The following is a 27,537-nucleotide window of genomic DNA, read 5'->3' as shown; positions in this document are numbered from 1 at the left end:
CTGCAACACAAAAGAAGTACTTTTCTTACATTCACCATGTGGACAAAAGTATTGGGACATTAGGCCATTATATTGTAAAGACCGGAAGCCAAAATTGAACAAAACAATGTGTCACCTTTCATATTGTCTGTCGTAGCTCGAGTCCGTCTGTGCTTTGTAAGCTGAGATCATAAAATAAATGCAAATGCAGCCTGTTTATATGTTTCCAAATAGAGAAATGTAACTTATTTTATACCAATTATCGGAACAAATTTGAGCATTTTCTTTTTAATGAAAGACAGCAAAGGCAGGACTATGGAATGTCTGTAAAAGCGCATGTTGTGTAGAGTGATGACCTGTGTGGGCTGTTTTCAATCTGCTCAGAAAACGGTTGGGCAGACATATTAATGAGTGTCGAGCTGTCCTGTGTCCCTTGGAGGGGATAATGAGAGGGACGAGAGCTGGTGCTGAAATGTGCTGGGGTGAGACGAGAGAGAGGTTATGTGGGACGGGATTTCTGCCATTTCTTTTACAGGTGTGTTTGTTTACATTTAAACCTCGACTTGCAGCCATCGGGAATGACGTCACATACTCCTCATACTGGTCAGTGGCCACTAGAGCCTTTTTAACGGCAATTTTAAGAGAGCGTGTCTTGAAAATTTTAATGAGAAATTAGTTTAAACAAGTTCAAAGTTAACCAGGCTTCTATTTCTTCTTCTTTTCCAGCATTCTGGATACTACTGGACTTTGCTGCCTCTCATAGGCCAGTCTTGGTACTACAACAAACATACGCTTAATTGTGACTAGTCAATCAATCAAGGATCGTCTGCATACTTTGTGCTTTTATTGAGTCAACAAAACAACCAAAAAGCTATAATCATGCATGGTTAATAAAAGGAACAAAGGTTATACTGTCTAGGTGGGGGAGTGGGTGTCCGAATCTGAGGTAGAAACGGGAAAGTGGGGGGTTGTGGCAGGAATTTGGTATCAGTATATGAAGAGAATTAATACAAACCTCCAAGACAGATGTTCACATGTCAAAACATTCCAGCAATAACAATATAAAACACCAACCAATACTGTCAAATTCAATCAAAAGGAAAAACTTGCCACTGTTTGTTAATTAGCTGTGACCGCCGCACAAGGCCAATACTGTTTATACAGGCATCAAATTAAGGGTGTGTTTTTAAATACAGTATTTACCTTTTTTTAATTTGTGTATGTACAAGCTCGGGCTTTACTAAAATCTGTCATTTGAATAGCTACATACAAAAAATATCTGTAATTTCCCACATATAAGTATATAATAGTTAAATACAGTGGTACCATGTTTGAATAATAACGGGATCACCGTTTAAATTAATTTAATTCCAGCCTCACCAAAATCACCAATGCTGTTTTTAATCGAGAAAAATAGCACTATATTGTAAAGTATAAAAACATAATAAGACATAACGGAAGAGAATGTAAAGAACTAAGTGTAAATAACCAAAAGTCACACACACACCGTAGTAGACATGTTCCTTTAAAAGGCGTGGCCTAGTGAGTGACGTCAGGAGCTCTGATTCCAGTTGGCACACAGTTTAGTCCAGTCTTCTCTATGCTCCTTGTTAGTGTTTTCATTTCATATTTGTGGTTTTGACTGTTTGTTCCGTTCAATAAACAACTAAAAGTGCATTTGGCGACCGTTGATTTTTTTTTACTTCACTCTAATCTCAAGCACGATGTGATTCAAATTTTGGCTCTAAGTGAAAAATTGCTTAAACTCGTGTAAGACAAGGTACCGCTGCACACGTTCTAACAAATGTAAAGACTCTCCTCACTTTCCCGTAATCACCAGTCACATGTTCACAACACATACAGTTCTGTGGCTTCGATTCCCGTTTTTTTCTGCAAGGTCCTTCAGTTGAGGAGTGTCCCGTACAACTGCGCCTTGGTCAGGCTGTCTTTCCGGGAGAGCCCCAGAGAGCCGAATTTTTGGTGGTACGGCGGTGGAGGCGGTGGCGCCGGTGGAGGAGAGGACGGGCTCACCTGGGCCGAAAGGTTGTGCATCTCCGCCTGGTAGTGCTGAAGGTCCGCCGCCATCTCCAAAGACCGGCGGTTGAGGGATTCGGTGGAACTGTTGGGGCTTTGGTCCCCGTAATCCACGCCTTGGCCTCCGGATGCCTCATTGCCTTCTCGATCTTTGGAGCTGCCCGATTGGTAGAGGCTATGCTCGGAGCCTTGGCTGTCCTCGTACAAGTGGGCTTGGCTGTGAGCTTGACGGAGGACCGGGCTGCACTCGGGGCTCGCCGACACCCACACCGGGTCCTGCATGCCGCCGGCTCCCTGCTGGTGGTAGTAGTCGGCCCCTTCCTGGAAGCTGCTATAGAGCGGGCCCAGGCGGATCTTAGCCGGCCTCACGGAGAAATGCTGCTCAGAGAAGCTGTACGGCGACGCCCGTCCGGGACTGCGGTAGGAATGCGAGCTCAAATCCTCCGCGCTGAGCTGCCGCCATCTTCCGATCAGCTCCTCCTCCTCGGGGGCCAGCGTGCTTCCTCGGCGGCTGTCCCCGTAGGCCACGCTTGGGGAGGACGATGGAGGAAGGGGCTCGTAGGGCTCGCTGAAACATGAGGACATGGTGCGGCTGTACACGGGCGAGCTGCTGTTCTGCTGGTGGATCATCTCCGTCTGCTGGAAGGGATGATTGTTACCGAACCCTCTGGGACTGTCCCTCTCCCAGGATGAGTCGCTCTTCCTCTCGTAGTCCCCGGCATCCCTCCAGTCCATGTAAAGTGTGTGATGGCGCGGGGAGGAAGCGGCGCTACTCGGCGGGTTCGCTTTGTCTTCGGAGCCTCCTCCGCTGAAGCTGGAGTAGGAACTGGAGCCCACCCCCAAGTGAGGGAACTCAGCAAAGTGCTCCTGGGTGAAACCGGGTCTCAAGCCGACAGAGCACTCCTCCGGGTTGCTGTCGGTAGAATTCTGCGCTTCAAAGAGGAGCTTCCTCTGACCGTGAAGGTCCATGCTGGGCCTGCGCTCCCGGTGCCGCTCGTCGGGGCAGTATAGTGCCGTGTCGCTGCTGTACAGGTCGGACTTGTAGGCCGCACGCAGACCAAGGCGCTCCCCTTGGCCCAATGTCTCAAGAACGAAAGCGTGGTCGGGCATGTGAGGGCTGGGGGAGCGCGAGGCTTGGCTGCTGCTGCACGCCTCGTCGGGCTTCTCCAGCACCTGCCCGATGAGCGAGGCCGGCACGGAGTCCGAGTACGTGCGGCAGAGCGGGGGCTCTTCCATGTGCATCGTCAGTCGCTCCTGGAAGTCGGTAGGGAGCTGGAGCAAAAACACATGCCCAAGTCACATTACAAGCATAGGAAACCTCACTTCGTCGTAGGGGGTACAATCCAGACAAATACGTGACATTCGCATAGAAATAATATTCAATTAAATAATCCCAATAGGGGTGTAACAAAAAACGGTTTGTCGGGTTAAATTAGAAAATTCGGTTTTGATATCAAAGATGTGAGAGCATCAAAACAAACTCTTTCACTTTATAAAATAGATGGAGATACATATACGGTGTTCTGTCCTTAATTTGCGGTTTGATTATTGCGGATTTCCATTTGTGACATTTGTAATCCAGTTTCTAGGAAAAGTAAGCCAATTTAAGAGAAAAAAAATGTCAATGAATGAATGAATTAATTAATTAAAATTTTATTCGGTTCATTGGCAAATTAATAATTGAACATGTTATTAAACTGACGATTCGTCGTCATCCTCATGTGCTGCCAAGCACGCAATCTATAATCAGAAGCTTAGTATTCTACAATTTGCATTTTAAAAGTTGTATTTATTAAGTTAACAGTGTTTAGAATGGTAGGAGCCATGTGGGAGGTTTGTAATGGCTTAATAGAGGCGCTGAACCCCCAAAAAATAAAAATAATTGTGCACACACACACACATTTTTTTCCTCAAAACATGGACTCTACTGTAACATCATGAGTCAGAAAATTTGCAGTACCATCCAACTCATCATACTTTTCACACTTAAAATATTGAGAATTTAAAAAATGACATTTAGCGCTTCATCAATTAGCACATAAAACAAGTTCATCCAATGCAGTATGAACGCAATTAGATACCTTAGACTAAGTAAGGCCGTACTGATGTATTTACTTAAATCAAATGAACCCATTTTAACACAGGACAATCCACAGAAAAAAAAACATTGCTCTATTTTGAGGTCATTAAAAAAACACTGTCTCTCCCGGTCAACAAGCAAATGCAACACATCATCAACAGCAATTCAGTGGGTTGTAATTGGCAATAAACGACTGATTATAACTTCAAATGTGTGCAATTACTCCAACTCAACAGCACTTTTCTACATCGTATTCAGTTTGGTGTATTTTTTGAAGCAGAATCACCTGTTGGTCTTCCCGTGGCTGTGTTACTAAAGGCAACCACGTCTTACAATTCATCAGTCAGCAGACCAGGATTTACCACGTGAGCACGAGCAGCCTCTGACCCCACTTATGTAATCATGAACTATTGCTTGCGAGTCTTACGCAATCCATTTCCAATCATAGTAGCAGAGACGTTCTATAGTTTCATATCTGCTTGTTACGTGTGCGACGCTGATGCAGTGCAAAGAGGCGTCCAACTGCACCACATCAATAACCACGTGTCGTGCATTACCCTTGAACAGCCAGCAGATTTTGTTGTTTGACAGCATAAAGCACTTTAGGTTTCATATTTCAACCCATATTTTTCTAAACTCATATTTCCCTCACTTGTTTTGAGATCAGACAAGTGGATCGCGTTATAAAAGACCACATAAAAATGAAAAGGACATTGTAAATGACGCGCCGACATGCTTGACCAATAGTGGGAGGGGCTTACCTCAGAGAGTTCGGCCCTGTAAAGGGACTTGTTGCACTGCAGAAGCTGAGCAGCCAGGTTACAATCCTTCCTGTAGACTTCCTACGGAACACAAATCGTCAAGGTGAGACGACAATGACATTATCGTCATCATCAACAATGTCCCCTCCTCACATTGTCCTCTTGAAGCTTGTCAATGGTGAGCTTGGCCTCCATCAGGTGGTTGTTGAGGACAATGATCTCTCTGCTCAGCGCTCGCTTTTCGTCGTCATGGTGCTGCGACTGACGAGGCAACAAAATGGAGAAGAAGCATGAACGCAAGTTATGCCAACAAGCACCTTGCTCTTGCTGTTTTATATCGGTTTGTGTTTTTCCGGAGCCATTTTTTGGGGTTATTGTCCATCTGCACTGCGAAGCGCCGTCGAATGAGTTCCGAATCATTTGACTGAATTATATTGCCCGAAACACTTCAGAATTCATCTGGCTGCAAGAAAATACAAAAGGACCAGTTCAACTGAGTTAAAAAAATGTTCAGTTCATGCAAAACCACTTGCTCGTCCTCTCCAGCGATCATCCTGCTGGTGTTGCAATGTGATGTAACAACTTGCTGATGATCCCATCTTGCGCTGTAACAATGTTCAAAGCAAAAGCCCCCGACGGTCATACGACTGTACGGTGTAATTACATCTGTTCTAGTCTGGCCAATGAGGCGAGGTGTGTTGTACGGAGGAACAATGGGGACGCTATCACGCGACTGTTTGGAGGAGGACAGAGAATTTTAATGAGCCATAATTAATGTCACTGATACCAACAACAGGGTATTTTTATTACAGTATTTTAAAGTGGATCTCAAACCCGTGCTTCTGTATGTCTTTTTATTTAAGTGCAAACATGGCAACAACAGACACTTACGTCTCTGTGAATCTTCTCCTCGAGATCTTGGTTGATCCTCTGCAGTGCGGAGTAGCTGCTTTGGATTCTAAAGCACACAGTAAACAACAGACCTTGTTTATTATACGCGATAACAAAAGCTTGCTTAAAACATGCACACCAAATTTTTATTTGCTGTAGTAAATCAATCTTATGAATAAACGTGTCCTTCATAACAAGATAGAATCTATATTATTAATTTTGCTTCCCACAAATAGACTGTATATTTCGAGATTGCATTACAGACAAGAGCAAGATATGTGACTGGTTTGGAAAACTATTTATATCTATACACTCGGGCATGAGCTGCCTACTGTAGCAAAAGTGGAGACGAAAATAAACTGGAGGAAAAAGTACCCCGCGTTTGATCATTCTGCTATACACACACACACACACACACACACACACACACATATATATATATATATATATATATATATATATATATATATATATATATATAAATACACACACACACACACACTTTTCATTTGGAAAAAACTGAACCATTTTATCATCGCTGCTGCTCCTTTTAAATAAATCATGATTTTGGGCATTTTAAAAATACACCAGTTTTACATTAAAGATAATGAGGCAGAGGTTAAAAAAAAAAAGCAACAAAATAAATGAGGTAATAAAATGTGGTAAATGAATATAGGAATATCGTTTAGATGATCGTCTTTAATTGCATTCTCCTTTGAATAATGCAGCACCTCTCCATTGTGTTAAAGGATGAACCATTATTAATTGCACCCCCCCATAAATCATCTCATACATATTGGCTATAAATATTAAAATTTTTGTATACGTACATTTATTATAGTTAAGTTCAATTATCCAGTTTATCAATCTTTATCATTTTAATTGAACTTTAATACTTCATATTTATTATAAATGTAAAAGTAAAATTTTAAATAAAATAAACTGTATAAAGTATTATAGAACATATTTTTTACATTTTACCAAATAATTACATCATTATAATGCTATCTATCTATCTATCTATCTATCCATCTATCCATCCATCCATATAAGGCAATTACTTTTATCTATTTACTAATATTGCGTGTCTGAACTTTTTCTAGCAGCAGTTAGCCACATCCTTTATTAAAAATCAAAATGTTTTAATTATTATTTTATTACCTGTCTATTGATCTAAAAGCATGATTGCACCCTAGTAGTGAGTGTAATATACTGAAGTGTATTGCACTTTAGCCTCATTATTCTTGAGGGGGTCAACTTCATTACACACGCTCCCACGTGCATCTTCTCACCTGCGCAGTTTATCGGTAAACTTGTCCAGCTCTTCCTGAGCGCGCCGCAGCTCGGTCTCCAGGTACTGACGCGTGGCGTCAAACTCATTCTGCAGCAGCTCCAGCTTGTGCGTGGTATAGGAAAGTCGCTTCCGCAGATCTTCTTTCTGCTCCAGCAATGAGCTGCACACCCAACAGAGAAATGAAGCTATGGTGTATAATTTCTATATGGACTCACGGGGGTCCGCATATGTCATGGGCAGCCATGCAGTGGTGATGGAGAGGGTGATAGGAACAGAAAGGCGTTGTGCAGACGCAAGCAGACACACTATAAGAAGCGCTTCCGATTCATGGAATTAAAACCTGGCAGCCGGTGTGAGAGAAACCCAATCATCAACACTGGAGCGTGTTGAAATATGAGCTGTAAACTCTTTAATGCATCACATGAATGGAATGTGAAGGCCGGGATGTTGGGTAAAGCGTGTAATTCCGCACACTGATGAATATTTTTACAGTTACTGCCTGGATCTAATGAAAGGGCAAGCGTAAAGTGGGGAAATGAGGAAACGTGGTCCGCCGTGATGGATGCGAGCGCACGCGGCCAGGCTTAATGGAGCCCGTATTGACGGACAGATGGAGGAAGGAAGCTAATGATTCTATCTGTGGCCAGATAACAAACGAATAGAGATGCGCTCATGTGCTCTTTTCACTCCCGGGCCTCCTTTTCTCTCTAATAACCACATCAGGTAACAAAGGCTTGAGATGGAGAGGCCTCTTTTCAGTGCTCGCCGGTCACAGAGCGGAGGCATCATCCACAAGCCATCTCATTAATATTCATGATGGCCAGATTGCAGAAAGTTGCTATTTTATTCTTTCTTTTTTTAGACAAAATGTAAGTCATAGGAAATGGCAGCAAGGCAGAATGCTGTCTGCTGCAGCTGGACGGACCTGCAGAGACAGAGCTGCTCCCCGGGCACAAATCCTACTGCAGTGAGTTGACTCACTAAATATCCGTAACGCGTCCCTCTTTTCCCTATAGGCTGACACTATATCAGTGTTACATACTATACTTTATATCAGTGTTGGGTGAGATGCTGAGATGATCCTTCTACACCTGTAAATTATGTTCTTAGTGCAATAGTATGAATCACACTAATGTAGAACTTTTTTGTTTTCATATGACACCGTTTTCGAGAAAAAAAATTCTTACATTAGTCCTTCATTTTTCATACACAAAAAAATGCCATTCAGCCATTCATTTCCTGGAATTAATGCACATTCATCCGTAACATTTCTACAACGCATGGCAAGCTCGGCAACATCCGTGTAACACATCCTAGTAGTCAGAACTTCAAAATAAAAGCTCGTCATTAATTTCCCTTTTACACAATACACAAATTTGATAACGACGCGACACATGACAGAATTCAAGAAAGAATCAGATCGCAGCCTCATGTGTCACTGTCTGACCGCCTTCAGAATTAGTAGTGCGGGCAGATGTAGCTTCAACTATATTAGCGATGGAGTGATTTCTTTAACCAATCAGATTTATTGTGATGTTTTTGTCATGTTTATTGATAAATATTGATTATGAACTGCTCAAGATGCTGTACATGGCACAGTTGCGTACAGTTATACAGTAAAGCAATTTTGTACTGTATAGCGGTGATTGCCACCCAAGGCGTCATGCCAAGCGAGGTCATCAGAGGTGCAACGGGAAATGATCCGAATTTTACTTAATTTGTCTGAAAATCATTATTTATAAAACATACACTGGTTGTCTTTTCCGATGATGTATTGTGAAAAGCAAAACAATTAAATGCTCTTCCATTCAGGGCATCCTAATTGAGACGAGTCATTATTTTGGTATTTTTGTTTGGTGGTGTGCTGTGAAATTTGTATTATGTAAAATGGGTGCATTGGCTAAATGTACCACTAAGATTGGGCGAGTACCGATACCATATATCGGTATCAGGCCGATACTCAACCTCATTTTGAGGTATCAGTACTCGTGACGACGGCCGATACTAGCCCTTTTGTGGCCATTTTATGACCATGAGCTAGAAATAAGAAGAGTAGAAAACTGCCATTAATTTCATCCAATGTTAAGGAAAAATGCTACATAGGTCATTCTTTAAAATGATCTGTCGTTATTTTCTGTGGGGGGGACATTTCTGTATCAAAAGTACTAATGGTATCAGTATTTGGTATCGGTGATTACTCAATAGTTGACTACTTGTACTAGTTTTAACCAAACCCAACTGGTCCAATGTGAAAACCCCTTTCCATGTTTTGTGTGATCATACAGAAGGCCGTAGGGTTCTTGCTCTGACGCACTAAGCTCCTCCCCTCCATCTGCGTCTGTTCAGTCCTATTCCATTGATGTGTCTCACATCATCCCTCAATTTCCATGCCCCCCGGCCCTCACAGACGTCTCCAGTTATTTATTTCTGTGGGAAACCCAATGAGTCGAGGTAGACTCCAGTCGGTGGGTGTCGTTAGCCTGCACGCCTGTGAGGGATTTATCTGCATTTATTCATAAATAGGACTGTAGAGTTGGGCTGTCCTGAATGAAAAGTGCGTCAAGAGAGCTGCTGTTATATAAGGTGCTTTAATTCAAACTGAATTGAACCGAAAAGCTGAGCAGCCTAGTTTAGATGTGCCTGTTATATTTACTCTGACACAATTAAACATCTTGCTTCCAGCGCAGCTCTGCACCAAATGTTTATACTCCTAACAAAAACTCATTAATATTATTGCTTTCTCGAAATTTAAATAGTAGGGGGCAACTTATAACTCTCCAGGCAGTTGCCATGATAGTTAATACATTTGCAGCCAGATGTTTGAGTGAATCAAGTCTCAAGTGACTGGATGACTTTTTAAGCACTACACCCCCAACCGCCTCACCTCCCTTGAACCGGCACTGGCGAGGGAATTCAGGTGTTTGTTGTTTGCTACGGGATGCATTTACATAGAGTAGCTCAAGGGACGGGCAAAATGTCCCATTAGTGACCGAGGCTGCGAGCCCGGAGCTGAGTCAGCCCTAATAAGTGCTCTCACTCTGGCGAGAGGATGACGAGGCAACATGACTCCTGGTTTGGCACAGGACGGTGAGAGGAGACACCTTGTGGGCGGATGAGTGGACAAACAGATGAAAATGAGGACAAGGTGGCAAAGACGGCGCGATTCCATTCGATTCGCTCTTACCTCTTTTTCAGATGTTTGCCGCCATTTCGGGGGACTTTTAAGGCGGTTTTGCCAATGTATATCTTTTTCATGGTTTGCCTGTGTTCCTTCCCTGTCATGTGTTCATTGAGGTCGACCACGAGGAGCTGACGTGTGTTAGTGTCCCAAAGGAGACCGCCTAAGTCTGGCCTGCAGAGTTAATGATTGTTCTACCTGCCAAACAAAACAAACACACATGAATCAGTCTTTCAATCAATAATCCCCATTAATGGCCAAGTTCAATAATCGTGTTGAAAAACAATAGTTTAGGCTAAAGAAGTGCAATGTTTCCCCCAGTGCTTTATAGGCGTGGCGGGCTGCCCGGGTTTTTCTTATTTTATTTCACTGATCCGACATACATGTAGCACTAAATACGATTTTTTATTTAATTATGTTGGTTTTATATATATATATATATATATATATATATATATATATATATATATATATATATATATATATATAGCCTCCTGTAAATATTTGGGGGCTGCCTCAGGCCCCACCCTGCAGCCACGTCTGGATGACGCGTGTAAGAGAGACACAGACGTCAGCTTTCAGACGATTGGTGCAGGTTGTTAACCGAGCGCGTCAGCCACAGTTTGAACCAAGACGCTCCCAGCTGAGCCCTGATAATGTCCCTCAGATGTACCTGTGAGTCTCTGTAGTGAGATCTCCAATAAGAGGTCAGTAGATTCTGTACTTACACACACAAAAGAAACACACACAGGTGCCAAAAGCAAACGTGTTGATCCGCTAGCACCTCATTGCCGGTTGGTGATTTCCGCATCAGGCTGAGTAGGCATGGCGACAGCTGGTGACAGGCATCCCAGCCCCACCTCAACTCCCCCCCCCCCCCCACACACAAACACCGGAGGCTCCTCTCGAGCTGCTGCCCTCTGAGTCATCACACACCAGCACAGGATATGTGCCCACAGTGAAGTGAGATTGGCCTGCCAGTTTACAGCTATTTGGAAGCTGATGTGTTAGTATGCATGTGACCATATTTGTTGAAAAGTGTACACCTGCATGTGGTTTGGGTTTTTGCACACTGCGGCATCTAAACACACGCCTCTCCCGGGAAAAGGAATAACGCAGCGCCATAAACATGGGGACATCTCAGGCCATATCGGTCGCTCCCCACTGACCGCCCGCCCTCCCTCCATCCATCCCTCCCTCCCTCCCTCGGTCGACTTCTTCCTCCTTTAATTGAGCCTCCTCACTCTGCAGCACACCATAGTCGGGAGCGCGTTCAAACGAGGCTGCCAGCCGCCCACTCACGCCATGCTCGCTTTTGAGAGGATTTCAGAGCGTTGAAAAGCAAGAGTGGGAAGGGAGGCGGGAGCGGAGGAGGAGGACGATGATGACACGAAAGTTGGGGACGGAAGGAAAAGCAGGAAGCGGTTGTGGGGTAAAGGTTTATTCTGTCAGGATCTCCCCGTCCATTTTCTATGGAATAGGCACGTTCACAGACAGATTTTGGGGAAGGCGCTTAAAAAAAAAAAAAAGGGGGCACCCATCACCGGCAGCGAAAGGGGATATTACTGTAAGACTGTTTTATGTTATAGCTCATAAAAGTCAGACAATGCATTTGTAGGTTGTAGGTTAGTGACCTGCTGATACACAGCTTGATCGGGCAGAACTACAAAGAGAAGATTGATGGACAGGTTCTAGGGTGTAAGTGGACACTTTTGCATATCCGTTAAGAAGTAACATTAGCTAGTCATTCTCCAGCACTATAAAACCCCTTCGGACCCATAGATGATTACAGTGGACATGACATATTTGCGCGTCTAAACCAATTAAAAACGCATAATTTGGATGATGTCAACACTTCTGGTTCAGGATTGGGTCCTAGCCAACCAATCACAATCACAAGTTGATTTGCATGATATCCATGTTACATAAAAGCCTGTAAGTTTACAAGTTTATAGCCATACTATTCCGGCGTCCACTATAACAAAAAAAAAAAACATGAGAACCTCCCCCCCCCAAAAAAAATCCATGTTGTTCTTATGTGGGAAGAGTCAAAATCAGCTAAATAAAATAAATAAATTAATACATTGCCCAGCAGAAAAACTGTGTGTCTGAAGGAGACTTTTTGAGGGTTTAATTAGCCACACAGCATTTTAAATTCTGATTGTTGATAATAAAGACTATGACGTAATGAAATTATTTAGGGTGACTGGAGAAAAGATGAACAAATAGTGACATAGTGTCTGGCAACAGCACGAAGCTCAAAGTAAGATGGACTTTCAAGTCTTATTACATTCGAAATGGCAAGGACAAGAGATGGCAAGAAATTGCCACTGTAATGGCGTTAGCAGATAAGCTAACAGCTAGCCCGAGGGGTTTGAGGGGTGGAACCGTTGAGCATGCACAGATGGTCTTGGGATGTGTTTACACAGCAACGACCTACTAAAAACGGGAGTAGTTGTATCACCATACGGAGTTCCCAAAAATGGGTTTGTTACAGCACAAGATGGGATCACCAGCTAATCCCGCCGCAGCACCATCAGGATGGGCTAGCCAGGTCTCATGCCTGGTACACATGAGGATTTTTTTTAAATCGTAAAAAGATTTTTCTTATGTGACAGATGTCCAGTTTTTGTTAAAATTGGGATTTTATGCAAACAACAACGACCCTGCGATTGACTGGTGATCAGTCCAAGGGCGTACTGCAGTCAGATGAAAACGTGCTAAGTGTTGCTAATGCTAAGGCTCTTTCTTTCCTTTTTTTCCCCAAACAGCTCCCTGAAGACGACGTGCAGACGCTTTGTGTGACATGAATTGCTCGCAGACAAATCTCATAGTTTGAGGAGTGGAGACAAGAGCGGGTTAAAGTCCTCGTCAGTGGCTCAACATTAGAGCAGGGAGGACCTGGATGGCTGACTCATCACAGACAACACGAAGAAAGCCAAGATGACCCCTCTTGCCTCGCACCCCTTCCTCCACATGGTGAAGCAGGAGACCTGCATCAATCCATAATGTGCATGACTCAAGCGGCTTATTGAAAACATTCGCTCCTTCAATGACCACACTAGCCTGCCTGGTATTGATTAAATGAAGACCAGGCATTTTAAGTAGTTCCACACCAGCTACCAGCAACATAACCAGTGGTTAATTACCTGCTAACAGCTTTAATGTGCACACATAAAGCCCGGCAAAGGGTGAAATCAAGACTAAAAAAATCATAAAAGAGTAGCCCACCACCACACAAATACAACAGTCACCCTATATTTCAAACTGCAACAGACAGTTAGAACTGCAGGAAAAAAAGCATTGGTAGCCCGTTCACCTACTCTGGGGTACTTGCACGCTGGAAGAACCAAGGGCAAGAAAAATTGCACTTGTAGTGTAGCTCATACTAACGGAAACAAATCTTTGTGTGTTTTTACTTTTACATACAATAAAGATGATTCTGATATTTTGCAGAGCGCGCTTTCGAGCGGGAGAATAATTTGTCAGGATAAAATGTATATCTGAAGTAGGAGCGCTGATACCGTCTCTTAAATGCAGCTTTCTTTTTTTTGTAAGATGTCGGCTCTTCTTCGGTGTCATCATTTGGCAAAGTAAAATTGCTTTCAGACTCTAGTTTTTGCTCCGTCTCTCTGTGCGGCCCGGTACCAAACGTCCATGGACAGCTACCAAAGCTAAGCTAACTAGTGCTAATGTTGTTGTTGTGGTCATTTTAACAGCAAGATATTTTATCAAACTACATCTATAACTATATATTTATAAACTTATCAAACATTATTTACTGTACATCCTTCTGACTGTGATGTCATGTTAAGATTTTTTTAGCCAAAAGCTCGCTCTCACTTCAATTCTCTTTCTAGCTATCAGCTTCGCTAACACTTTAGCACACAGTGTGTATTAGAATGCTAATGTTATTGTGAGCATTTATATAAATGGAGTGTATGTTATGCATATATTTGTACAAATATAAATAATAAACACTTTCCTAGAATGATGATAAAAGTGATTTCTCAAATGAATAAGTGCATCTTTTATACATGTACTGTATGCTATTATTAGAACGAATAATAAATCTGCAATGCTAATCTAGTAATCTCAATCTTATTACGGTAATAAAAAAAACACTTAAAGCAATTGGTCGCGGCTGAGAGTCTTAAATCAGATCATACACAATTCATGGGCATAGAAAAGAGCAAATCCATTCATTTACATACATTTACTACTGCAGTGGTGACTGGACTGTGTCTCGTCATTGTGTTTTTATATATAGGGCATTAAAATACACACGTCATTAGTGCACAGTGGAACCGCAAAAATGTGCCTCAAAAGCAGAGCCGACTTGTCCATTGAGCAAAATACACAAATGGAAGTCGCCAAGGCCAAAAATTAAGAAAAAAAAATCACCAATAGTTATTACCATTAAAAGCAATATTACAATCAAAACATTTTGTGGTGACACCACAGAAGGCTACCAGTGCTGACAATGAGGAAAAGTGCTGATGATAACCATAGATCCAGAATTAGCGCTTATTGTGACAAAGCCAAGGGCTTGCTCAGTATAATATCAGCAATACGATTAATTAAAAATCAATTACTGTACTGTAAAAATTTGGGCCGGATGGATATGCATTTTTTTAGGCCGATGTCGATACAGATTTTTTTGCAAAAAAAAAATGCAGATTACCGATTAATTGGCCCATTATTTAAAATAAATAAATAAATAAATAAATATATATATATAAAATGCATAAAACTACCCCCCTTTCCTAACTTTCGCTATTAAGATTTACTCTGCTTTGAATGACAAGTCCTTGGTATGACCTTATCAACAAATTTCATGAAGTATTAGTGCTGTCAAAGTTATAGCGTTAACTGATTGAATAATTAATCACAAAAAATTATCTCATTAATCATGAATTAACGCAGCTTGATCGCACAATTAATTTTGACCATAGATTAACCTTTAGCGTGACAATGGATGGCTACGTTTAAGGTAGCACAGGTTGTGTTTGAGCAATAAACTTGTTAACCACTTTATTTCCCATTAATACTTAAAAAGAACAACAACAACAAAGTAGGCCAGCTCTGTTCTTCAATCCATTGACATGTTAGCCTAGTGCTTGCACATGAAGAATGGATGTGAACCGCTGCTGCAAAGGAGGGCAAAGGAGACGGATCACAACGTGCGCAAGCTGATACGGTCCACTTAATGACTCCTGGGGGAGCTGTCAACGCTCCTCCACGGCGACCTAGCTAGGCTAGCAGGTCACAGCGCCACGGCCAGAAGGGCACATTAGTAGTAATGCAACGCCGACCTCCACATACCAATTCTGTCCCGCAAGCAGCAATTTGACGTGAATACGAAAATACTAAGGATAGGTGAGTAATGCTACCATGTATTATTGTACTGGTTTTATTTTAAGGTATCAAGTATTTATAGGGATACCTGCCAAAGATACGTAAGGCAAAAAAAAAGGAGAGAGTAAGTCCTCCTTGGCAGTAGTTGGCGCTATACTTTGACACTTTTTTGTGTTATATGAAATTTTATACATCAAAAGTACTAGAGGTATCGGAACTCTGTACTCAATGCTCGTACTAGTATTGGTCAGAAAATAAGTGGTATCGAAATATTGTCAGGGTGTTAGCTAAAATACGATTAGTCCTTGAATTTCACAAGGCTTAACAAGGCTACTTGGAGTTTGTCTCCATTCAAATCACAAAGCTCAAGCTCAGGCGCTATTTGTTGGACCTTCTTTGACAGTTTGACATGGGTGCTTAGTTGTCGTGGTGACATTTGTCCCTTAGGCATCAAACCCTTGCTAAACCATTTTTATAGAACATTACAGCTTTCGTTGTGATCTTGTAGCCCTGAACATCTAGTGGCTGAACATCTGGCTAAATATAGAACCCCCCCACTTTTACTCACTGTCACCATTTCCTTGTTGAATCATTGATATCACATGAAAACAATATCAAATATGTATGACATCACAGCTCTGTATATGCTTGAAGTGTCTGATTTGTCTCGCATATGATTTTCTATTTCCAGGCGGATATGGTGGAGTAGTAGTTATCACATCTGCCACACAGTAGAGAGGAGTAGAACAAAAATGATTTGAGTATAAAAGCACCCTATATTTATAACAGTACTGTCACTGTGTGACATACAGTGTTTTCATTTTGTGTCTTTTTGCATAGCAACAAGTGTGCTAAAGTGCTAAACTGAGCTAACTGGTTATATCATAACAATTTTTTTTTGCTTTGTTTATTTTTGGTTGGTAGGTTTGTTTATTGAACACATAAACACATTACAAAATCAAAAATATAAGTTGTAGTAAGAATTAAAAAATCATCAATAATGTCATAATTTAAAACATAATCAAGTTGTAACCAATATTTTATGTTGAATTTAATTAAATGCAAATAATTCATTCCATGGCCAAATTGTTACCATCATACTAAACTGCACAGACAATGCTAATGTTTAAACATTCTCAACTGTCAGAAAACAGTATAAACAGTTAATCGCATAATATTCCGGAACGAGGAGAGGGAATTGTTGAATGTGGGTCAACGTTAAGTCAAAATTTTCTTTACAGGAATATGTTCAATGCAGCCCCACACGTCTAAACATGACATTCTGATGAATATTTGTGGAGCATCAATTAAATGTCAAAATCCACCCGTTTTTATCCATCTGAGGGGGCGGCCATTTTGTCAACTGAAAATGACATCACAATTGCTCAGGTAACAACCAATCACAGCTCACCTGTATTTTTTTGGGGGGGGAGGTTGGTCATGTGACGTTCGCTTGTGTATGACATTAGGCGCATTTCTTCACAAACACAACAGGTTAATTGGATGTTCTAGCATCAAGTGAAAGAGCATTTAAATTGTTATGGCTGTCACGATACGTTGCTAGCATGAATAAAAAATAATAAAAATGAGACACATTATTTGTTAATTTGTAGTAAATAGCAATTTACTTTACGATTTCCTGTGGCAGACGCACACATATGTGCCCTGTGATTGACTGATGATGTTGTCTGCCTTTTACCCAAAGTTAATAGGATAGGCTCTACCTCGCAACTCTGAAGAGGATAAGTGGTCTAAATGGATGGAGGGACTGGTGATAACAAAATGTAATTATCGCCATGCAAATGACCACATTAGTCACTTTTTAGTCAACTGGCTGTCCTGATCAAATCCCCTCTTTCATATCCTTTCATAATCACATTTGGTTCAATCTTGGGTTATCAATCATAATGGCAGCAGCAATGGCACAACTAAAAAAAAAAAAAAATCTGCTAATCAAAGTGAAATCTCCTCCATACAAAACTGCCGTGACTATTTCCACCACGTGGCCCTGGGGCAGGACTCCCGGCCGAGGGAGGCACAGACATTGCGAGAGGAAGAGAATTTCAGGGCATTTCATCATGTACGGGCTGCTGCCTGCTGGTGATGAAGCGAGTGGGTGGAAGGCAGAGGGACAGGTAAGGTCTGCCTTGTCATTTAGGGCCTTGAAACACCTTAGAGCAGGGGTTCTTCACAGAGGTTCGGTGTGTCCGTCTCAAGGGTTCGGCAAAGATCACGACACACATACTGACTATTAGGGGTGGGAATCTTTGACTGTCTCACAATTCGATTCAGATTTTTGGGTCTGCAATTTGATTAAGAACAGATTTTTGATTCAAAATGATTTGATTGACGACGATTTCTGCTTCAATTTAGAGATATACAAAGAATCGTCATGATCTACTCCAGTGTGACTCACTAATGCGAATTAGCGCGCTACTCGTGGCACTTTTAACACTCAAAAGAACGGCTATTCACACAAAATGCTTCCGGAAAGTATAGAAGCATTTTAACATTACGCACCGGCATATGCTATTCCTACGCTGTAAAACAAAAACTTTTACTGGCATTGTTTGATCGGGAATTTTTCCTTCTATTTTCTAATGTGGCTACAACTTAACAGTGTATCACAACGTACACACAAGGGCAAGACAGTTAAAACAATTTAAATAAAATCGATTTGGGGACATTTAAAATTGATTCTGAATCATACTAAATGAGAATCGATATTTTTTGGCACACCCCTACTAACTATGTCGGGCAAAAAAAAGAAAGTGGTAGGACGAATGTGTGCAATATGAACTCATAAGTATGGTGTTCCACAGGATTCAAATCTGGGGCCTCTGCTGTTTTAATTGTATCAGAAGTACAGTAAATCCTATATCTACAGTATGTCTTGAATATGAAAAAAAAAATTAAAAAATCATATTTTATTTGAGCAAGGACAAGAAGCACGGGACTCCCCTCATCTATCTTGGCACTGTGACACGGAAGTCAGGGCAATTGATGGCACACCTCCAGGAAACTTAATTAGCCCTCGTTGGAACATTTTTGAAATGCTATCTTGCCTGAAATAGTCGTAATAATCTATGAACAATGAGGCTTTTCCTGCATGTGACGTTTTCATTCTCAACTTTAATCAGGAAAGGGAATGAGACAAAGCTTATTAAAATGATCATATCATGCAGGGTTATTAATCACTGTAGCATGGAGCATTCCGACAGGTGACTGCACAATATCATGCAGGTTCAACACAAGTCTTGCACTAGCTCTATATATGCATTCAGAACTAAGTCCAAAACCCTCCAAACCAGTGAATTCTTCCCTTTACCCCCGTCAAACTAACACAAAAGCAGCTCTTGCATTACTTTCAATGCAGCCACACGCACACACTCCAAATCGCAGATGCAAAAGAGTGAAGCGGTACCTGGTGCTCAAGCACAGCTTCATCCTGGAGACGGACCGACAAAACCCCAGCCGACCTAGCCCCCCGCGGGGAAATGTTGACGAAAACTCCCTCCTGTATGCGTTATCAGCTCTCCCCCCGAAGCCGCGCGAAAACCCCCACCGCCACGCGCGCACGCTGCTGACGATGCTGCTGACGCCTCTGCTGCCGCTCCGACACCAGCAGCGGCAGAAGAAGAAGTAGAAGACAGAGCGAGAGAGAGGAAGAGTGGGAGGGAAGAAGAGGACACGGGGAGAAGGCGTGGGTGTGACGGAGGAAGGATGAGGGGAGAGGACGCCTACCTGATGGTGTCTATGTGGTTGGTGCCATCGTCGCACACCTGAAAGGGGAATAACAGCATGTTACGCTATCTGTGATATGGCCCAGGAGCAACATTTCTATTAGGCATGTTTTTGTTTATGTTCATCCCCCCCATTTGCTACTTCAACGAAAAAGACAGGCATGTTTGTGAGGTGCGAACGAGCACATCAGCTCAACAGCATGAGAGCTAGAGAGTGAGAGGCATAAAGTGGGGGAGGAGGGAGGGAGGGAGGGAGAAAGGGGTGGTGGGGGTGCGAGAGAGTGGAAACCTCCATTGCAGCCAGACTGCAGATACAGTATATTGCAAGGGAGCAAGAGCGGCGGCAAACTCATCGCCCTCATTGATGTGCGGAGAAGCAGAAGGGATGATGAGATGCAGCACGGAAGGGAGAGACGCGCAAAAAGGCGATGGGAGGGTTACAGGTGGTTCCATCTGTTGAATCTGGAGACAGTATCATTCCAGTACATCTTGTTGGCACGTTCCACAGATAGGAGATTATGGGTTTATGACAATAATGTAAGAGATGAAAACATGGAAGATGCAGTTGGAAAAAATATTCTGTGATTGAAAACAAATAAAACAAAACAAAAAAAATCTGGCTTAAAATTCTATTTTCTAATATATGGGAAAGAGATCATCGATTCATGTTTTTTTTTAATCAATAACAGGCTCGAAAAGAAAAATCTATTTGATATCGATGATTCGATTTTTTTTAAACCCAACACTACAATTTACCCTCCAGATCAGCAAAATTCCACTCATTAGCTGTGACTATGATTGGACAGCTACGTGGCAACTTGTTTATGCGGTCACAATTAAATGAGGCGAGATGTAAGTGCAGCTTCCGATAGGTCAGTACTATCAATAATATCAAAAATAGCATAGTAGCAATTAAAAGAATTAGTGCTGACTTTTCTCTTGACCTTGCAACCATGGACGTACCGTTTTAAGTTCTACTTCATTTTATGTTGTTATTATTATTATTATTTTTAAACTTGTAACTATTCCATCTTAGTGTTGCATTTACAATACAAACACATCAATTTAGTGTTAATACAGTTCAAAACACTCGTGCACTGTATTATTATATCTCATTTAAAATGCCTACTTTAATCTATCTCGGTAGATGGATATCGTTGTATGTCTTCGAGAGAGTACATGTCAGAAGGGTTGCGTGCAACTGCGAGGCATGTTTGGTACATGTGCACTCGCGAGTACAAGGGTGAGGAGAGGAAAGTTTGCTGCAAGCAAGCAACACTGTGATGAACACCAACAGGCTCACATGCTGGCTCCACAGCCCCCATACCGCCCACCTTCTTTTCCAAGCAGTTGCTAAGGTGACGGCAAAGGCTGAATTTTAATCAGACAATAAATTAAAGCAACGTGAGCTTCTCTTTTAATATTAAATGGCGACTTTGCTCATTTCTAAGAACCTTACTTGATGGGAGAGTTCTTGAAAGGACTTGTTGAAAGGCTTTGTTGCCCGTGCATGATATGCTAAACTATTTTCAAACAGGGAAAAAAACGACTGTGCTCTGCTGGCTTATTTACTGAAAAATAATACATGTGCTTTGATTATCCTCCACCTCTGAGGTGAACATCATGCTGAGACGTCAAATACATTCACTTGAGAAGCAGTCATGTTTAATTGAGCCTTTAATCCTATCTTGGGGAAAGCCACTTGTTGCAATTCCCTAATTAATGCTGACATTTGAGTTGATTTTCTGCATCCCCAACCAACCCTTTTTGGGAGGTTACGATGCAGGCTGAGTGAATGAGGGGTTCTCGCAATAAACATATGACTGAACTGTTCAGATTGCTGATGAGCAGAACAGTGGACCCAATCCCAGTTGACGTTAGCGGCCAATCGCAGGCCACAAACAGACAAACAAGAATTCAGACTCGCATCCACACCTATGGAAAGTTTTGAATGAACCGGTAGGAAGCCCTCCTGGGTTGGGGAATGCAGGACAGAAAGTAAAAACCCTTCCACGGATTGGCTTTAGCCACAGGTGCCAACTGTTGACGAGAAGTACCTATGGCTAAAGCCAAAGTGTTTCAGGGTTTTTGTTTCTGGACCTGGATTCCCCGACCCTTGAAACCCTCACAAGCATTAAAAAAGAAAGGAACAACTTTGGCTTTAGCCACAATTTCACAAATGGTTCTACTCAACCGTCAGGTAAAGGAGCTCCTTGGGAGCTGAAGCCAAACTATGGCAGGGTTTTTACTTTCTGGACCTGGGTTTGACACCTGTGCTCACCAGTAGATCTCCTGGTGATCTAGACGGATCTAGATCTGTCTAGATAGATCTAACCAGTAGATCACCAGGTCGTTTGCTTCTTTTTGCTTGCATGTCTTCAGTTCTCAATGGCAAAGCAGTAAAGTGCTACAACATGCTAATCCAGTCCGACCATATGTTTGAGTAGCCAAGCTAAAACAACTGGGACTCACCATGTTGATGCCTCTGGGCAGAGAGATAGATCTGGAGGGAGATCTGGGGGAGTTGTGATTAAATTCCAGGAAACATTTCTTTTCAAACCCTTGACAGAAATTCGGAGGGGGCGGAATAAAATTTTGTTCATCGATCAGTAACGATGGTCGAGTGTCAGGCTTGATCTCCGCATCTTCTGCCTGGTCATCTCTTCTCACTATGTCAATGTCTGTCTCCAGATAGGTTTTTGGAGGCAGGTCCGTTAGAGACTGGTCCTCCTGGTTGTGATGTTCCAGTAAGAGGTCCTGCTGCTGGGCCATTGAACGGGACAGCCTGAGGCTCTTCTGGGTCCCCACTTGGTTCTTGTCTTGATGTGGCCCAACGGTTGAAGTAGCTGGTTTCCCAAATGCCTGCAAGCTGTTTGGGTCAAGAACATTGGATGTCACCTCGTCCAAGAACTGTGAAAATGTCACTTTGTTTTGAAGCTTTCCCTCCAGCGGACACGCTTGATCTCTTTTGGAGCTCGCTTTGGTCTGAGCACAGCCCCTCCCTGGATGCTTTGCCCGATGGAATTTAATGTAGTTGTCCCCCCCTCCCTGCTCCATGGGATGTGCTCTGAAACGATAACCTCTGGCTAGATTGTCTGGCCACCTTCTCTTTTCCCGTAGTCGGGTTCGAAAGGCCGCGTGGCTTTTCTTCTTGATTGAGCTGTGAAGGCGAGAGGTGACTCCCGAACTCCAGCTGTCCAGGCTGCCCTTGCGCTCACTGCTGCTCATGCTGCATCCTTGTGGCTGCGACCTGGGACGAAACAACTGGAGGCCAGACTGGAAGAGGACTTCTTTGAGGAAAGGCCAATCAGCTCCTCTAATCAGACTTGTTCACTGTTGAATACGGGGGGGGCACAAGACAGTAGACGAGGCCCGAGAATTTGAGGACAGTTGGATCCGCTTGCCTTTGGTTTTCTGCAGGAGAACACAGACTGAGCTTCTAGTCAAGTCCATCGCTTTACCTTCTGTCTGCCAGCTGATTGTTGATTGTTGCGACTGGCAGATGAAACAAGGTCCAGTGAACACCACCAATTTGAAAGAGTTCTACCCCAAATCATTGTCATTAGTGCGCAAGCCTGACCTAAAAGAGATTCAATAGTTTTCACTCCAGGCTGAACAGATGGACTTCTTCATTGCCAGGATAACGCTCTGCCATGTCAGGCGAGGCCATCCGCGACTTAAAATTTAATGCGCTAAACAAAAACAGTCTCATTATGTCAATCTGGCAAAATCATCCCTCCGTATTTCATGTTTGCCTACAAACACTATCATATCTGCATATACTGAGAGACATTCCGGGCTCCCTTGCGGATTTGAGATGAATGAGAATGATATTTTCTGCACAATTCCTGACATTATCTTCACTAGTTAAACACCACTTGCACTGTGGGCGCTGTTCGTAATTAGAAAACCTATCGATAGCAGAGCAAGCAAAGCTTTTTTGCATTTTCCAGGTCAGTGACTGTAGAAGAGCATTGATTCGACATAGCACTTAACAGCGGGTAGACAGAGGCTTGTTCAGCACCACTTTCAACAGTGATGTATGCACATAAATTACTTTCCATAATGTTTGTATTCCAGTGATGGTTGTTTACCAAATACACTGAAACCAGCTTGATGATACACTTTCGGAAAAGTTATATCGTGCAGTTATTTTTTTTTTAAACAGTTGTACATTTAGGGGGAAAAAAACATTGTCAGTGATTTTCAGGGTTTTACGTATTGTTGTAAAGACTACACCAACCGAGATCAAGACTTTATCGCGACTAGATCATATCAAGACCAAGACTTTTGGAGGTCGAGAGCAAGACAAGTCCAAGGCTGGAGATAATTATATCTACACCGGTACATACTGTATGTCAAGGAAAACACACACACACACACAAACTGAAATGACCAGTATCTTTTTTTGCAACAAAAACAAATTCTGCTATGTTGCTTTTGAATTAATACATTAAAATAAATCTCATATCTAGTGAGTGTGGCACTCCAGGTGATAACCAAGAAGGCAGCGCAGCACCTGCATTCTGCGTTGCTGGTCATAGCAATACTGGCCTGGTCTTGATCGGTCTTGGTAAAAAAATAAAAATAAATCCAGAGTCCGCACTGTCTGAGACCGAGACAAGACTGAGTAAAAATGCTTTTGATTCCAAACGAGACCCTTAAAAAGCGTTTTTAGACTGGTCTCGAGACCAAGACTACAACCTTTGAATTTTTTTAAGACTATTAGAGACATCTGAAATATTTGACCTCCAATTACGGCCTCTGTGGTAAAATCTTCTTGGCTCAGACAGAGATTTTGCGGTATACCACCCGAACCAGATTGGAGCTGTCCCCGGGGGTGTCATTAATGTGCATCAGATATGATAGCTACGACTGGGTGGCCTGCTGTGCCAACCGCCTGCAGCTGCAACGCAGCCGGCAGGACACCCGTGGGACAACCCCGTCTGGTAGCAAGAAAAGAGCACCAGATCCCTCAAACATGCAGACATGTTATTTCCCCGAGGTTCCTCTTTCTTTTAGCGTCTCTCCTTTGCGCCACCATTTTCAGACTTTTCCAGACAGGTTTAAGACACTCTTAAGATAAACGTCTTTAATTATCTCTTTTCAATTTCAGAAGTGGTAGAGAGATGGCGGACAATTTATAACCGTCGCCCACAACAGACGACGCAAGCCCATGGCATCCCCAAGGTAATGATGCAGAAATAGATTCCTACTAAAACTGCAGAGTTGGAGATACAAGACAGTAAATCCCTTCCATTTTCAGGGAATATGGCTCGAGTCCTGCCGTGAATAGGAAAAAGACATGAGTAATTGATACACATTCCCCAAATGTTTCCTGTAATTGCCTATATTAATAGTTCAAATCGTAATTATAGCACAATGATACATACTATGATCCCAAAACACTTTAATATAATTTCAGAAATGTGAACCACAAATAGGCAGGGGTTCGTTATAATTGCTAATGCTCCCTTGCTCTGTTGTTGTGCTTCTCTTTCCCTCGCTGACTCGTTATGTCACTGCCTAGTTGGGATGTGTCTGCACAGCCACTTTCCTAAGGCCTTGCAGGCGGAATCAACTGTGCTCTGTCCTTGTAGGCTGCATTGTTACTTAAGCATTAGGTCATGGCTCTCCGAGGTCTGCACCTTGAACCGTGTCAGGGGGCTGCTCTGTCACACAATTCTAATTAAACATGGTGCAAAGTTGTTATTGTTTTTTTCTGTTTAGGGTCTTGAATCCTCCTATCATGTATCTTAGTGAATGCTAGCAATAATAGTGAGAAGGCCTATATGTGAGAAGCCAGGAGGTGCGCATTTGGTAACAGTAATCAATGTCTGATCAATCTGCTGATTACCAGTGGCTGGGATCAATAGGTTAACTTCCACAATAGTTGTATGTATGAGGAATTTGTGCCACCTTGTGGAGTTTCAATAGAAGAGATGCAAGTTGGTTGGAGATGGGGATATTTGGGGAAATGCAAATGACACTTATCACAAACATTCAGAAGAAAAAGTCAAAGCCATAAGATCCACAATTTCAAAAGAAAGGGGAGAATAAGACTATAGCGTTCTTGTATTATTATTATTAAATATTCTGTTATTCTTTATTTTATGGAGGGGAAGTTCCAACTTGAAATAGTCGATAACCTCTCATGTAACGATCATCAGCACAGTGTTTCGTGACCCTTGGTAAGGGATCTTTTATTAGCCTCCAAGATGCTTGCCTGATTGCTTAAGATACTTGCACTTAATTTTTTGGGGTCAAACTCTCTGACATTAGTTTAAAAAAAAAAAGTGGTAGTATTATTTTTATTTATTTATTATTATTGGAGGTGGTTTACAAATGTCAATAACTTCTCCCTCACCTGTTAATGATCCCATCACTAAGATGCTTGTTCAAGTAATTATTTATTTTACATTATTTCTGTTCAAATGAACTGTCATTAGATTTATAAAAAAAATAAAATAAAAAAAATAAAAACAGTTTAGTCTACTGTGTATAGGTGTAGGCCTACTGATAATTTAACATTAAAAATATTCAAAGTGCAATTACAGTAAATAAGCACACTGTTTCGCTGTGTGTTGATGGTATTACTATTCCAGTATTGATAGTGAATGTTTTTATTTGCATTATTATGAATACTGCCCTATTGGATTTTTCACTTATTCACAAATGTTCATCTAAGGAAAAATGGGTGAGGAAACGAGTACAGAAATTTAATTAGAATTTGCCACATGGACCAGCTGTAAATCCAGCCTAAAACATCCAGTACATCACTGATTGTACATTAGGTCCGCAACAGTTGACGAATCTTAATGTGTGAATCTATATAATCACATACGGTATGTGAGAATATACTGTCTGCCTCCTATTAATTCTACAGCAATACACCCACTATAATGTTTCCATATGGAAGTTGCCACTGAGGCAGGATGGGGGTGGTGGATAGAGGGTGGGGGGGGGTTACATGACCTCAATACATGTCATTAACACAGCATAGTTGTCTGTCAAGTGAGCTAGTCACAACAGTGTGTCGCCGCCAACTCAACAACACAACATTGGCTACTGACACATTGAGCAGCACTTACACTTGTTTGAAGGTGTTGGTCACATTTTCATACTGTTGCTTCGCCAAAATCAAATCTGTGTGGCTTCATGCTTTTAAAGCGAATTGAACCATTTCCATTGATAGGCCTGTAGACAAAAAAAAGAAGAAGCTGAACAGTTATTAAAACTTACATTCATCCAACCTAAACTAGGATATTGACTATTGTAACAAATACTTAATGTTCTGTGTTAACATTCTGACTATATGAAATATGATCCCTGTTAGCATTTTGACTATGACAAGTGCATTTAACAAAAAACGTTAAAATTACGACTAACGTAGTATAATATGAAAGCATATTCCTACTACAGCTAATTTTCCACTAACATTCTAACTGTAGTTATAAAAAGAAAGAAAGAAAGAAAAAGATAAGAAAAGAATTGTCTTTGTGTAAGCATTATCTTAGTTTACCGACCCAAGCTTGGAGCGCAAAGTGCCAGTTAGCATTAGCATACTGTTGCTTTTAAACTAATAGCCAGCGACAACTTGCTTTACATAAAACAGGAATATGTTTAGAGCAAATAGCTTTTCAAAAAAAATAAATGTAACAGTAGCTGAGTGTGGCTTTTTTATTTTTTCTAAACTCTCGCTCGCACTGCGCTATTTTTAGTAGCGAGCAGGAAGATGAGGTCTCACATGCTAGCTTGGCTGAGAAGCCTTTGTAATTAATTACATGTTCAACAAACCTACAAAGATTTTGTGGTTTCAGCACGGCGTATCCATGGCAACAGCCATTTGGTCTCACCTCGCTCTAGCCAATATGTGGCTCTAGCCAACGATGTACAACTTAAGACTAGACTAGAAACATCGAAATAAACTCACTTGAGCAATATACTGTACCTAGTTACGACACGTATTGACCTTTTGCACGTGACGTCACAGCCCTCATGGGAACGCCCCCTCGGGGACGCTGGACGCCAAAAGTTTTGTGTGTTAGCGATCTCCAACTTAAGTAAATACCGCACTCTATGAGTCCCGACTAAATGTGCAACTTCGACTGACAGGCGAACTTCGGTTGAAGTAATAGATTCCATGGCTCTCATAACTTTTAATTTGTAAAATAGCAGTCCCTTAATCACTAAGTCGCTTCGGGTCACGTCCACTTCCA

General features: G+C 42.0%; 1 protein-coding gene across 9 annotated transcripts; it reads right to left on the bottom strand.

Annotated features, from left to right (window-relative positions):
- Window positions 1-804: 804 nt before the first annotated feature.
- On the bottom strand, window positions 805-27,537 carry LOC144039590 (brain-enriched guanylate kinase-associated protein). Of its 9 annotated transcripts, none has more exons than XM_077553107.1 (9): window positions 27,252-27,537; window positions 26,410-26,515; window positions 19,320-19,357; window positions 10,224-10,415; window positions 7,038-7,199; window positions 5,746-5,812; window positions 5,008-5,115; window positions 4,855-4,935; window positions 805-3,285 (listed from the first exon to the last, which is right to left on the bottom strand). In XM_077553107.1, the coding sequence occupies exons 4-9, from the start codon at window positions 10,319-10,321 to the stop codon at window positions 1,882-1,884; spliced, it is 1,920 nt and encodes a 639-aa protein (XP_077409233.1). In that variant the 5' UTR covers window positions 10,322-10,415; window positions 19,320-19,357; window positions 26,410-26,515; window positions 27,252-27,537; the 3' UTR covers window positions 805-1,881. The 9 variants fall into 9 exon arrangements, with proteins under 9 accessions (XP_077409233.1, XP_077409235.1, XP_077409230.1 ...); XM_077553109.1 differs by having other exon boundaries at window positions 27,270-27,537; XM_077553104.1 differs by having other exon boundaries at window positions 27,120-27,265.

This window comes from Vanacampus margaritifer, chromosome 19 (genome assembly GCF_051991255.1).
Source record: "Vanacampus margaritifer isolate UIUO_Vmar chromosome 19, RoL_Vmar_1.0, whole genome shotgun sequence".
In the NCBI taxonomy this organism is placed as follows: domain Eukaryota; kingdom Metazoa; phylum Chordata; class Actinopteri; order Syngnathiformes; family Syngnathidae; genus Vanacampus; species Vanacampus margaritifer.
The sequence above is the reverse complement of the archived record's forward strand: the minus strand, read 5'-3'. Positions and strand labels throughout refer to the sequence as shown.

Coding starts and splice junctions, on each gene's coding strand:
- LOC144039590 (XM_077553103.1), bottom strand. CDS start 22,546: ATGAGCAGCAGTGAGCGCAAGGGCAGCCTGGACAGCTGGAGTTCGGGA. Junction 5,813..7,037: donor TTTACCGATAAACTGCGCAG/GTGAGAAGATGC, acceptor TGTGTGCTTTAG/AATCCAAAGCAGCTACTCCG. Junction 5,116..5,745: donor AGGAGAAGATTCACAGAGAC/GTAAGTGTCTGT, acceptor TTGCCTCGTCAG/TCGCAGCACCATGACGACGA.